The sequence below is a fragment of the Astatotilapia calliptera genome, chromosome 6 (genome assembly GCF_964374335.1).
Source record: "Astatotilapia calliptera chromosome 6, fAstCal68.1, whole genome shotgun sequence".
NCBI lineage: Eukaryota > Metazoa > Chordata > Actinopteri > Cichliformes > Cichlidae > Astatotilapia > Astatotilapia calliptera.
Window position 1 is genome coordinate 26,338,235 of NC_137427.1, and position 13,368 is coordinate 26,351,602.

At 42.1% G+C, this 13,368-nt stretch overlaps 1 protein-coding gene across 1 annotated transcript; it reads left to right on the forward strand.

The window, feature by feature from the left end:
- Nucleotides 1-3,496: 3,496 nt before the first annotated feature.
- mmaa (metabolism of cobalamin associated A) lies at nucleotides 3,497-13,368 on the forward strand. Its single transcript, XM_026171341.2, has 6 exons — nucleotides 3,497-4,190; nucleotides 5,743-5,865; nucleotides 6,423-6,593; nucleotides 7,098-7,183; nucleotides 8,184-8,333; nucleotides 12,395-13,368. The coding sequence occupies exons 1-6, from the start codon at nucleotides 3,791-3,793 to the stop codon at nucleotides 12,689-12,691; spliced, it is 1,227 nt and encodes a 408-aa protein (XP_026027126.1). The 5' UTR covers nucleotides 3,497-3,790; the 3' UTR covers nucleotides 12,692-13,368.

The window sequence follows — 13,368 nt, forward strand, 5'->3', positions numbered from 1 at the left end:
TATTTCTGTCTCTTTCATGACCACTGTCTCTGCATGTTTGTCTTTGTGTGACTTGGTTTAATTACAGGCCACCCATGCTAAGAAAATATGCATCATGTATTGTTGGGGACTTTCTGTGTGCGTGTGTGTGTTCAAGGTTCTTTATTTGTCACATGGATAGTTATACAAGTATAACACACAGTGAAATGTAGCCTGACATGCTCCTCGACATGTGCAAAAATGGGGGGGGGGGTAGAGGAAGATAGATAGATAGATATATAGACACACACTGGGTGAATGTGCAGTAGTAGCAGCAAGCAGGTGAATTCTGTACATTAATATTAATAGACATCTGACTATTTTACAGGATAGACAATATAAACATATTTAAAATTAAAGGAATTTGGAATGTACATTGTGCCTGGGTTTAGAGTGTCTGGAAGAGTCCTGACTCAGTCAATTATAGATGATGTGAGAGGGCGGGTGTGTGTTTAGGGCCCAGATGGCTTGGGGGATAGAAGCTCCTCTTGAGTCTCTCTGTCCTTGCCCGGAAGATGCGGAACCTTCTACCAGATTGCAGAAGTTGGAACAGTTTGTTGCCAGGATGGGACGGGTCCTTCAGTATCTGCGCTGCTCTAGTCCGGCATCTCCTGGTGTAGGTGTCCTGAAGCGGGGGGAGAGCAACCTGCAGCAGCGTTCTGCTGTACGGATCACTCTCTGGAGAGCTTTTTGGTCCTTCACACAGCTGTTCCCAAACCACGATGTCATGTTCTGTGTGAGGATGCTCTACACAGCGCCTGTATAGAAAATCCTGAGGATCTTTGGAGAGACCCTGAGCTTCCTCAGTTGTCGTAGGTGATACAGGCGCTGCCTAGCCTTTTTGGTCTGGACCTGAATGTGGGCAGCCCATGTCAGGTCTGAGGAGATGTGGACACCAAGATACTTGAAGGACTGCACCCTCTCCACTGGAGCTCCATTGATGATAATGGGCTTGTAGTCTCTGTGCTGACCCCTTCTGAAGTCCACCACCAGCTCCTTGGTCTTGCCGACGTTCAGCTGGAGGTGGTTGTCCTGGCACCATGATGCCAGATTCTTCACTTCATCCTGTACTTCACACAAGTACACCGTGCGCCTGTACTTGTGTAGGGACATAAATTGTTGCACCCAGTCAGATTCTGGGGACAAACGGCAATTCCCCTCATTAATTAGGTTTTTAATGAGTAGACTTGGTTTAAGGTAAGAGTCAAGTGGGAAATGAATGCAAGTCACTGTAATGCCCCTGAAGTGATGGAAGAGCTCCTCCTGTGTTTGTATGTATATTTGGAAGTAGACCTTCAATTAGAAACGCACAATTACAAGAGCATGTCAAAGCCAACTGCACCAGTGTTAAGCATAATTGCATTTTCAAGTAAATTGCATGGAAATGCATAAAATACCCCCCCCCCCCCACCACCACACACAAACACACTTTTTTTTTTTTTTTTTAAAGACATGTTGTGATGGCACTGTAACAACCTTCAAAGGTCTTCTGGAAGTTGGTGAGTGGATGGTTTGAGTGTAGCAGTTTCATTTGACTTTGTGATGTGGGTGGCATGGTTGCAGTGTGGTTAGTGCTGCCGCCTCCCACAAGGCTGCATGTTTCCCGTAGGCTGCTCAGACGAGCATGTCAGGTGGAATAATCCCAGTGTTTTACTAGCCTGACTGTCTCAGGCCTGCAGTGTACTCAGAATAAAAGTGAGTCTCTTCCTCATGTGATTGACATACAGCATACATACAACACTGTTTACAAAACTGAATTTAAAGCACCACAACATACAGGCCATAAATGGCATTGTATAAATTATTATTGCTATATTTGAGCCAAACAGGAAAACTTGTTTTACTGTAGACCTCAAAAAACAGCAGGGATAAAATAATAGTTGTTTGTTTATATTTTTATAGATTATTTTCTCTGTAATTGTTGTTTTGTTTCTCACTGGTCTCCAGCTCCTGTTACTGTGCTACATGTTTCCAAGTATTCAACACATCTTAGTTGTTTTAAGGCTTTTTGAACCAGCTTCTCCAGTCCCCCTTTAATTGATTCTTTTTACCAGTAAAATGATAACAAATTGCTGTTTGTGATCAAATCAATTTAAAAAGGGACTTTTTTTTAATGAGTTGTCATTACTTTCACGTATGGTCCACTATTCAAGCTCCAGCAGCACAGTGAAGCATTCTAATGAGGTTCATACTGAATTCAGCTATCTTTCTAAAACCCAGAGTTCTTTCCAGAGTACAATAAGTACAATCTTTGCACAACTTTAATAATGGTGAAAGCCCCATATTCACCATCCTTTGTCAAGTGTTTCCACGATCTCTTCTCTGCACATGTCCAAAACATCTCAGCCTTGCTTCCCAAAATTTCCTCCCAAGATCCATAGCTACCAGTTAGGTGATCCCTGTTTAATAAGGGAGTTGTTTAAAATTAAATGAATAAATGATTGGACAATCTAAATAAAGCCAAGCTGAAAATAAGTTTAGTACTTTTTGCTGTAAGGGAAAAAATGGTGGTGTTGCTCACACCCTGAAGCAGACTGCTCCAAAGCCTGGGCCACAGTAGTTAAAGACTCGATCCATGACAGAAATACTGACTAATTAAAAGTGGCACAGGACGCGGAACACATGCATGTATTATCAAGTTTGGGGTTTTTTTTTAGTTTTTTTTTTTTTTTTTTTTTTTAGAGGGAATTAACCCTGGAGCTTCTTCCCGCAGGCGATACGGTCTCTCAATCACACCACCACACAGTACTGACCCACACATATGGTTCTTACACACACACTGGACTTTCTGGACTTTGTTTTTGCACAACACTGGTCACTATATTCTTCATTTCCAGTTAATACTTGTACAGCTGCTGTTATTGTGTATATATTTATTTATATTTAGATTTCTTCATACATTCTTATATAGTTCTATATTGTGTATTGTGTATTTTGTTGTACAGTTATTTTATTTTCAACTTTAATTTATATATTTTATCTTATTCTTCCCAGTTAAATTTACCCTTCATTCTAATTTGTGTTGTACAGTTATTTCATTTTTAACCTTAATTTATATTTTATTCCTTCCTAGTTAAATTTACCCTTTTTAATTTTTCATATTTATTTCCTATCTTATTCATAGCCTTTCCTTTTTTGTTTTCTTTAGGTCACGAGCAGTTGTCCAAGCATTTCACTACATATCGTACTGTGTATGACTGTGTACGTGACAAATAAAATTTGAATTTGATTTGATAAGATGTGAAGGTTAACATCTGCTGCCACCTGCTGGCTAAAATGGCCAACTGCCATATTTAAATGTTCATTTAACTACTTTCGTCTGTTATTAAAAAACACACACACAAAGAAAAAAAGTAACGAATCGCACATTTAAACTTCTGTGGCAGATTTTAGATGTATTTGGGAAACGTTTTACTTTCCAAATAAACCGACGGAAATACTGCGGTGGGCGGTGTCAGACGTCAACGGAAACGGAAGTGAATGAATGAAACGATGGCGATAGGTAACCTGTAACGTCTCCGTGCAACTGGGACGAGGTCAGAGTGAGTTTAGTTTTCACACTTTGTGGCTATTTTGTCCAAACTACGTCTTTAACAACTGCCTTCAACGAGTACATTACGTGCTGACGTTAGAAAGAATACACATTAGCCTGACGGTGACTATTATAACTGCTGTAACGGTGACGTTTGTAAGCACCTCAGCTGGAAGTACCGCTGGATAAATTAACTGTAAGCCTGTACGCCCTCCCAGACCGCCCTACCTTTGACACACAATGAGACAGTTTAGCCTCGCTCTCCTCCGCCACATCTCCTCATCCACTGCCCCCGCACTCACCGAGACGTGCCGCCTTCACAGTTGGCACTGCTTCACTGCTTCACGCCCTCAGTACCGGAGCATCGTCCCGCCTCACAGCTGCCAGCACACACGGACTGAAAGCACAGCAGCCAGCCAGCACATACAGGACCTGAGTGGGCCTGAGCAGAGACTGCTGAATAAACTTTATGACGGGCTGATCGGAGGACAGCGGGCGTCTTTGGCAGAGTGCATCACTTTGGTGGAGACCCAGCATCCCAGAAAGAAAGAGCTGGCCCAGGTGCTGCTGCAGAGGGTCCTGGCTTACAGGAGGGAGCAGGAGAGCCGCAATGGAGGGAAGCCAGTGGCCTTCAGAGTAGGTGTGTAGGCTTAAGTCTGTGGCGGTTGTCTGAACTCAGTGTCTTTGAACCTAAAATGTATTAAAATAAGTACATTTAAACTAAGGCTACTGCCATTGTATCCGCATTATAACCTACAGATCACAGTGGAGCTATAAGACACGAAACCTTCATATGAAGACTATTTTACAACTGCTGTTGTAAAATAGTTTCTCATAAAATAGTTTCTCATTTCACACTTTTTTTTACGTTAAAAAACAAAGTCACAGCCAGTAAATATGTCCTAATGCTGAAATCCCCACCACAAGGATAGTGGTGCAATTTCCGGGGGGATGAATTCTCTGAAATTTTCAGGCTTTGCAAAGATTGCAGTGGGCTTATTTGGACCCTTTTGTGTTTTAGTTCGGCCCCCAGGGCCTTATGTTTAACACACCTTGTAGTATAAACACGTCACCTCTGCCATGAATCCTTCATCAGACGGTTTCTGCAGCAGTGGCTCCGATGTTCTATGTGGTGCAAAGAAACAGTCACATAAATTTGCATTCAGATTTCTTCAGACTTGACCCCAAAGTGAAGTGTTTAACAAAAAAAAAAAAAAAGAGTTTAACATTTTTACATTTAAACTCTGCGTTATTAAAGCTTTAAAAGCAGAAAGTAGAAACAATATTGTGTAGTTACTTTAGCACATAAATTTAAATTAGGTTAGTAGAAATCAGCTCTTGGGGCTGTTTGGTGCCATCCATTACAGTTTAACCTCCCTCCCACAAGAATCATGACTACCATTTTTATGCAGATGATCCACAGTTGTACTTGTAACTTTCCTCTAATGATCTAACCTCTGTTCACAAACTAATAAGCTGCATTAATGACCTTAACTGGTGGATGTCTTAAAACCTTTTAGAACTGAGCAGAGACGAGACAGAAATACTCGTCCAAAAAAAGTCAGAGACAAAAAAACCTGTTCATATTTATCATTCATTTCTCGTCACACAGTGAACAAGTCAGGCATCATTTTGGACAGTGATCTCACTTTTGATAACCAGATCAATAAGGTTACCTGTCACTTAAAAGTATATCTAAGGTTAGAAATTACAATTTCAGACTGACTCCGTGCATTCATATCACAAAGGTTAGATTATTTTAACACTCAAATCATCAATGGGCCGTCTTCAGCTTATCCAAAACACAGCAGCCAGAATCCTTACAGGTACATGGAAATTTGACCACATTATCCCAGTATTGAAGACCACTTCATTGGCTCTCATTACCATATAAAATCACTTCTGTATGTTCACAAAGTTCTCAATGGTTTGGCCTTCCAGTACATATCTGACAACCAAGTCAGACCTCTTAGGTCATCAGGTTCTTTTAACTGGTTCCACAATCAGATCCAAGTAACCTGAAGGGTTCAGTTACTGTGCTCTGCGTCTTTGGAACAAGCTGCCTGCTCACTTGAGATCAATTACATCTGTGCGTACATTCAATAACCGACTGATGTAATGGAATGTGCTACGTAAATAAGTGTCATCGTCACTGTTTGTTGCAAACTGATGAGATCTCTTTGATTTCTCAGGTCTGTCTGGACCCCCCGGAGCAGGAAAGTCCTCCTTCATCGAGGTGGTGGGGAAGATGCTGACAGGACGTGGACATAAAGTTGCAGTGCTGGCTGTCGACCCATCCTCCTGCACCACTGGGGGTAACCGCTGACACGTTCATCATCTGCTTTTACTGTGATACAGATGAACTATTATTATTTTGAGCTTTACAGCGCACAGGGAAATTTTATGTAATGTTTAAAGATGCTGGATTTAGGTTCAGGGAATATTGTGCTGTTTATGTTTGGCTGTATTAAAGTGCTTTTCCTGATTTGTGTAGAAACATACGATGACGGAGATAAATGTTCATATCGGTCAAAGTTTCAAATAACGAGGTATGTTGACTGTTCCTTTCTGCTCTTGGTGTAAAGTCACTGAGCAGGGATCTCTTTAACACGACCATTTCAGGTGCAGAGCCCCGCAGCAGAAAGTTGTCTACCACAGGTGGTGGCCTTAAAGAGAGAGAAGTTAAAACTGCTTGCTTTAAACCATTTATTTTCCATAAATGAATCAGGCTATTTTTATTTGAGAGAATATAAAATATAGAGCAGGAAACAAGCAGAATAGGTCCCCTTTGAATAGGCTGAAATCACTGAGTAATTACAAGCAGCACTGCACAGTAAAACTGCTGCCAAGTGACTCATCCCTCTTGCTGCAGGGTCTCTGATGGGCGATAAGACTCGTATGACTGAGCTCTCAAGAGACATGAACGCCTTCATCAGGCCATCGCCGACCTCGGGAACACTCGGAGGTGTCACCAGAACAACCAACGAGGCCATTGTTCTCTGCGAGGGAGCAGGTTACGACATCGTCCTTGTGGAGACTGTAGGTAAGATGCTGTGACGCGAACCCTCGGAGTAAGCGTGTTAAAGCCATAATCTCAGCAAGTATTTGTTCTTCTGCTTGTACTAAGTTTTTTTTTTTTTAATGCAAACATAATTTGTTCAATGTGATGTCTGATAGCAGCGCCAGTCATCAGGCACCTGCTCTGCATCTCCAGGCTAAAATTTATTCACTGTGAGCGCTCTGAAGTTTGTGAAAGCTCATGATTATTCATCAGCTTTCATGATTTTTGAATGACTGAGCAAGTCCTCACCAGAACCAGCTTTCTTTTAAATTCTTTAGATTTTCAGACAACGCAAACGCAGGCAAATATTTAGTGTGACTGTTGGATGTATCGTTTGAAAAGCGTGAGGCTGTATAGGACTGTAGATTTAGTTTCAGATGAGAGGATACTGTGTCGTATCAAACTTTGTCGTGTTATCAGTCAGCAGTGATCGTTAAACTAGTCCTCTGTTTTGTCATCTTTCTTCTTTTTTTGTTTTTCCTCCAGGAGTCGGCCAGTCAGAGTTCGCAGTGGCAGACATGGTTGACATGTTTGTGTTGCTGATTCCACCAGCAGGGGGCGATGAACTCCAGGTCAGTGAAAACAAGCGTGCTTCAGCTCATCTGTGGAGCTGGAACAAAGTAATCGACCAGTAAAATTTAGTCATTGTTAATTTCGTGCTAATGTGTAGGGGAATAAAACCAGTTTTTGATTGAGCTGCTGTCATTTATCAGCCGCTGATTATCTGATATCAACGATCTTTAAATTCATCAGAATTATAAAACCTAAACTAAATTACCTGATGAATATATTTATGAAGCACTGTTTATAAGCAAAAGCAGATTGTGTGTCCACGTTTTTTTTGTAAAGATAAACATGCTCACAATAAGTATATGCTCGCCACTTAATTAATTAGGAAAATTATTCACTTCATTAGCCTTCCTCATGATGATTAATGCTACAGTGATTATGGTGGGACAGTAGGTAGCTGAAGTGGCATTTGTTTTAATTATAATAACTATTGGTAATGTGGAAACACTCGGACATGAACACATGAGGAAAGCAGCACGCTTGAAAATTCATTCCAGTAAATTAGTGCTTAATAATCAACCTGTGTTACTCAGAGTCAAAATGTACAGTTAGCTCATGGTCTACACATACCACCGTATATTTTTATATGGGATTATTTGAGCTAATCATAGAAAACCTAACTATATCAGAGGTGTTGTAATGTGCAAAAGTCTCATTTCTTTAAGTGGTCATGAGCAATATTTCTCCAGGCTTTCTGAAGGACTTTCAAAGTTTTCCTTTGCTTTTTCAGTCCAGTTCTCATACCTGGGGTTAGGGTTAAGGGTCGGCCATTTACTTTAGCACAGTTCTGTACAGAAAGAAAATATTTATACAATTCGATTCCATCTATCTTTGGATATCGACTGCAAAAATCAGCCATGTTGAATGGAAAGAAAGTCTTAAGACTTTTAAAGTCTCAGGCTTGAAAACACTTGACCGCAGCTCCGTGCAGGAGCCTTGAGGAGCATCAGGCAGCGTTTTCATCGTTTAATCATCCTCTCTAATGACAAAATCTCTGTTCAGGGCATCAAGAGGGGCATAATCGAAAGGGCCGAGTTGGTCGTGGTGACAAAGTCAGACGGAGACCTGGTGGTGCCGGCCAGGAGGATCCAGGCTGAATACACCAGCGCACTCAAACTGCTCAGGAGACAGTCCAAATCCTGGAACCCTAAGGTGTGTGTGTGTAGTGATGTAATGATGCAAGGAGTCGGTAACAAGGATTTGGTGGTGTTTGGTGTTTGCTCTGCTGGGCAGCTACAGCACATGGACCCAACAAGATATCCCACAGAGAGGTCAGCTGACCCAGGAGGAGGAGGAGTAGTGTGGGGGTGGGTCATCATAACATGACGGCACTAGTGCTGCAGTGTCCCACCTCACCCGCTCGCCTGGCTAGCCCTGTCCCTTTGTTTTCCCAGCCCAGTGCTGCATCTGCCCACCGGGCAAGCAGCCAGGAAGCACCCCCACCTACCAGTCCTTATTACCCCCCACCCCCCGCTCCCAATGCACTGGATACTCGGCTGCTGCGTCATGCATTTCACTGATTAGAAAAGTGCTCGTTCTCATAAAATCTGATAGGCTTCTCTTACAGCTCCTCTCTCTTTATGCTTCACGCTCGGCTTTGTTGTGCATATTCGTGTCTGTTTCCCGACTGTATGGCAGAGATTTAGTCTCTTGCTCTGCTTTGCGTGGCACTATGATGTGACATAAATACTATTTTGACTTGATGATTAAACTCTTGGTGGCATGTGAGGCGACTTTTATGGTTCTCTTCACAATCACTTAATCCTTTGGTCTATGTTATGTAGGAAATTGCAAAAGGTAAATGGTCCCAGAGTTGAGAAGCACGACGGGTCGTCTTTAAATTTAATCTTTGTTGTCCATCCAACAACCCAAAACCCCCAAAGACTGATTACACTGATGTCAGAAAAAAAAAGGCAGATTTTGGACAGTGAAACTAGAAAAAGGTTTTAGACATGTTGCTTAAAAAACGATTACATTCATATACACAGTGCATGCACATCATGAATTAACTGTGATTAATCACATTTTTGGAAACCTGTGCTTAGTTTTACTAGTCACACCCAGTGCTGGTTATTGCCAGACTGGCTGCATCAAGAAATCACTTAAACCGACTCTGTCTGATAAAGTGAAGCCGGCTAAAAGATCTCAAAGAGCAACACAATCTAAAGAAACTAAAAACAGCTGAGAGATAAATTCGTTGATATCTATTAGTCTGGAAAGAGTTACAAAGCTGTTTATAAGGCTTCAGGACTTATAACCACAGTGAGAGCCATTATTCACAAATGGAGAAAACTTGGAACAGTGGTGAACCTTTCCAGGAGTGACCGGCCTACCAAAATTACTCCAAGAGCTCATCGAGGACTCAGCCAGGAGGTCACAGAACAACATTCGGAGAACCGCAGGCCTCACATGTCTCAGTTCATGTCAGAGTTCATGATTCAACATGAGTCTGGGCAAAAAAGGCAACCATGAGAGAGTTCAAGAGTTTTTGTAACTTCACAGCACTTCTAATATTGGGTTTGTAAGATTAGATAAATTAATCTTGATTTCAGTTTGAGCTTCAAGGCTACTTTATTGTAAATCCAGGAGACGGACAGACCGACGTCTTTGAATGGCATTTCCAAGACATGTTGTGTTAACACAAATCTATTTTAGATGTCATGAAAGCCGTAGGGTCATTGAAGCTTTCTTTGTTCCCTGGTGTTTTAGAAATGCAATACAAAATTCCTCAAGTGCCTCTTTAAGAGCTGTTACATCCAGATTACAAGAAGCTTGTTTTCCCTCTCAGCTTTTAGTGGCTTCTTGATGATTTCTTACGGAGGAACAGTGAGAGCGGCTTTAAAGCTTTCAATGTTGCGGCCAGCGGAAACAAAACCAATGTGACGGCGGAGAGACGAATATTAGAAAGATTTGTGTAACACCTGAAAACCTGGAGAACTACAAGCATTTGTGTAACTAGATACCAGCAGAGGTAAGGCGGTCTGTGAATGTATTAAGTAGTTTTAAAAAGATCATTTATATGAGAGAATATGCTGTAAGTACAGTAAGTCACATGATCTTTCTTCTTCTCACCTTAACGTTGTAACTGGAACGTGTGTAAGTGGATTTTGATCACAGCTGCCATTTATATTCTGAGCTGTGTAAGTGACTCAAATTTGATTGTCAGCTGGTGTTTAATAGAAGACGGCAAAGAAAGGATCTGCACATCTGAATGGAGCTTTGTGTCTACCTGTAAACCTGGAGCCCGCTTTCAACAAACTCAATGTTACTCTGAATTTCATCATGCGCTCTCGGATCTGCATTAAGCTTTGAGGAGAGACGTGCAGTCGAAGTACTAAACACATAAGTGACATTTATCCCCGGATTGCCTGCGTGAACAAGGTGTTAAGGACAGACGAATGCTTGATATTTGCGTAGTGACTTGACAGCTTCTTGTAGGCTGGAGGTGCACTGAAAGGAAAAAACCTTAAATGCAGAACTCCCAGACTCTGATGCATTTACCGCATCCAAAATGTTCTCTTAATGATCGCGGGGGGGAAGCTTAAAGCCCGTCTTCGGTTAAACCTTTATTTTTAATAATAACCTCTACATTTATTGTGTATTGTAGGAAGCTCAGATTGGCTTTTCCCAAGAAGACTTCCTGTTCAGCAGTCTGTACTGGTGAACCGGTAACCTGCTCAGGATTTAATCATCACTGGCATTTGAAAAACATCAATGTAAATGTGCCACGGTTGGCTCAGCAGTGCATGTTGCACTTGTAGTTAAAAAATAAAACATTAAAGCTGAAGTCGACAGGAAAAAATGAGACATTTTAAAACATAAAAACACACATCGGTATATCAAAGTGAACGTATAAAGTTAAAAGCACATATCTGTTGGTCGCATGGGGTCGAGCTCTGGTTTGTTTTCCCACCCCGGCGTGGTTTGTTTGGGGAGACGTGGCGGTGGTCCCCCATCCAAGCTCAGTCAGACCCAACAGGTGTATGCAAAAGACCTTCCTGTAGCCAGTTGTGCAGGTATGCACGCATGCAGAGAAGACAAAGTGCAGCAACTGTCGGTAAAACTAATGGAAATCCTGCAACGGGCTGACTGTTTTCATGTGAACTATCTAATAATTTTCATTTCATTTCATTTTGACTTTATTTTGACTTCAGTTTAGTTGCAGTTAGTTTTCAGAGAAGTATTTCTTACTACACTTTGAAAATGTTTAGTTTTTGTTTAGTTTTTATTAGTTTCAGTCTTTTATTATTTTAAGGAAAGTGTTTGTCAAAAAAAAAAAAATACAGAACGAGAGAAACAAAACTTTTCAAAAGCGGTTGTCTCACAGTCTTGTAGACGCCCTGAGTTTCAGTAAACACATTCATCAATGCCTCGGCATTTTCACCAAGCTAACAGATGCTGAAGCTAAAGACAGTTCCTCTGTTTTTATTTTAGTTCACAAAATTGTTTCAGTTCATTTCTTGGGGCGATCGTGGCTCAAGAGTTGGCAGTTCGTCTTGTAATCGGAAGGTTGCCGGTTCGATCCCCGGCTCTGACGGTCTCGGTCGTTGTGTCCTTGGGCAAGACACTTCACCCGTTGCCTACTGGTGGTAGGCCTACAGCCTCGCCTCTGTCAGGGCGGCTGTGGCTACAATGTAGCTTGCCATCACCAGTGTGTGAATGTGTGGATGACTGAATGTAGTGTAAAGCGCTATAAAAGTACAGGCCATTTACCATTTTAAAGGCCATTTCATTTTTTTCCCAAACAGCCCACATCTTACCAGCATCCAGATCTGTTGATTTGTCTTAAAAATTAAAAAACAAAATCCTCCACTGTTCAGCTGTCATGAAGAGAGGAAACCGCCATAGAAGTCTAAAGTATATGGAGCTGTAAATGTGCTTTTTGATACTGTTTAACATTAGATTCAATGGGGATTGTTTCGGTTTTGGGGTCAGCCTCAAGTGGCCATTAGTGGAACTGCGGCTTTTCTTAAACATACTCTTCCAGAGATCTGAACTTACCTCTGGCAGCTGCCGTCATTTTCGTGCTACTGACATGACCTTGAAATGAAAATGATGATTTGCTTTAAAGACTTCATGACCTACAGGAGGCATAAAAATCCATTAACAATATAAAACTTTCTCTGTTCTGTATATTTTGCTGTGACTGTGAAACGCTCATTTTGAACAGCTGAATCATGAATCTTCCCACCCCTCACCTTCTCCACCCGCAGGTGGTGCGGGCTTCCTCGCAAACCTTCGAGGGCATCCCAGAGGTCTGGGCCAAGATGGAGGCATACCGGGAGGCCGCGCTGGCCAGCGGTGAGCTGCAGGGCAGGCGGACGGCCCAGCAGAAGGTGTGGATGTGGAGTCTGATCCAGGAGAGCGTCCTGTGCCATTTCCAAAATCACCCCGGTGTCAGAGAAGCTCTACCCCACCTCGAGGAGAGGGTCACCAAAGGAGCCATCTCTCCAGGACTGGCTGCTGACCTGCTTCTCAGAGCCTTTTCTTCATCCTCTTCATCACAGTAATCACTGGGACTGCACTGTCAGATAAGGAACGGATCACTCACTGAAAAGGAGAGCGAGAAAATGACCTTGGCTCTGCGGTTTGCACAAAAAGACTCGATCTCTGCTCTTTTAACACACGATTTAAAAATTTAAATACGTGAGAGTCACCCCCCGTCTACAGAGGCTTCGCTTTCTGATTGCTTTCATCCAAGTCACAAGAGCATTTCTCGTCAGCGGCTCAGAGACGCACTCGCGTTTGGCAAAAATGAGATGCGTTGAGAGTCCGAGATGTGAAACGCGGAAGCGACCGTCTCTTTTGGACACTCCGGACAAGTTTTAACGAGATCAGTGAAGGAGGATTCAAAGGTCGTGTGGTTGCAGTTGAAGAATAGTTTGAGCGGTATCTTTCACTATCATGAACGGCGTGTTACAGTAAAGCTGTGACTCGTTCCTCACGATCAGTAATATCAGTAATAACAGCCTATTTGCGAGCCACAAAGCGTCAATGAAAGGATCGGGCTTGGGTAGAATCGATTTAGTTAGAGCCCCGTGTTTCTGCTGCTGAACTACTGAAGATGTTGCTCTAATAACAGGTTTTCCTCAGGAAAGCATCGAGGCTTTGCATCAGTGTTTTTTCTTTTTTTGTTTGTTTTTTAATCCACTGTTTGGTTTCTATTAAAGAACAATTTGAATCTTAA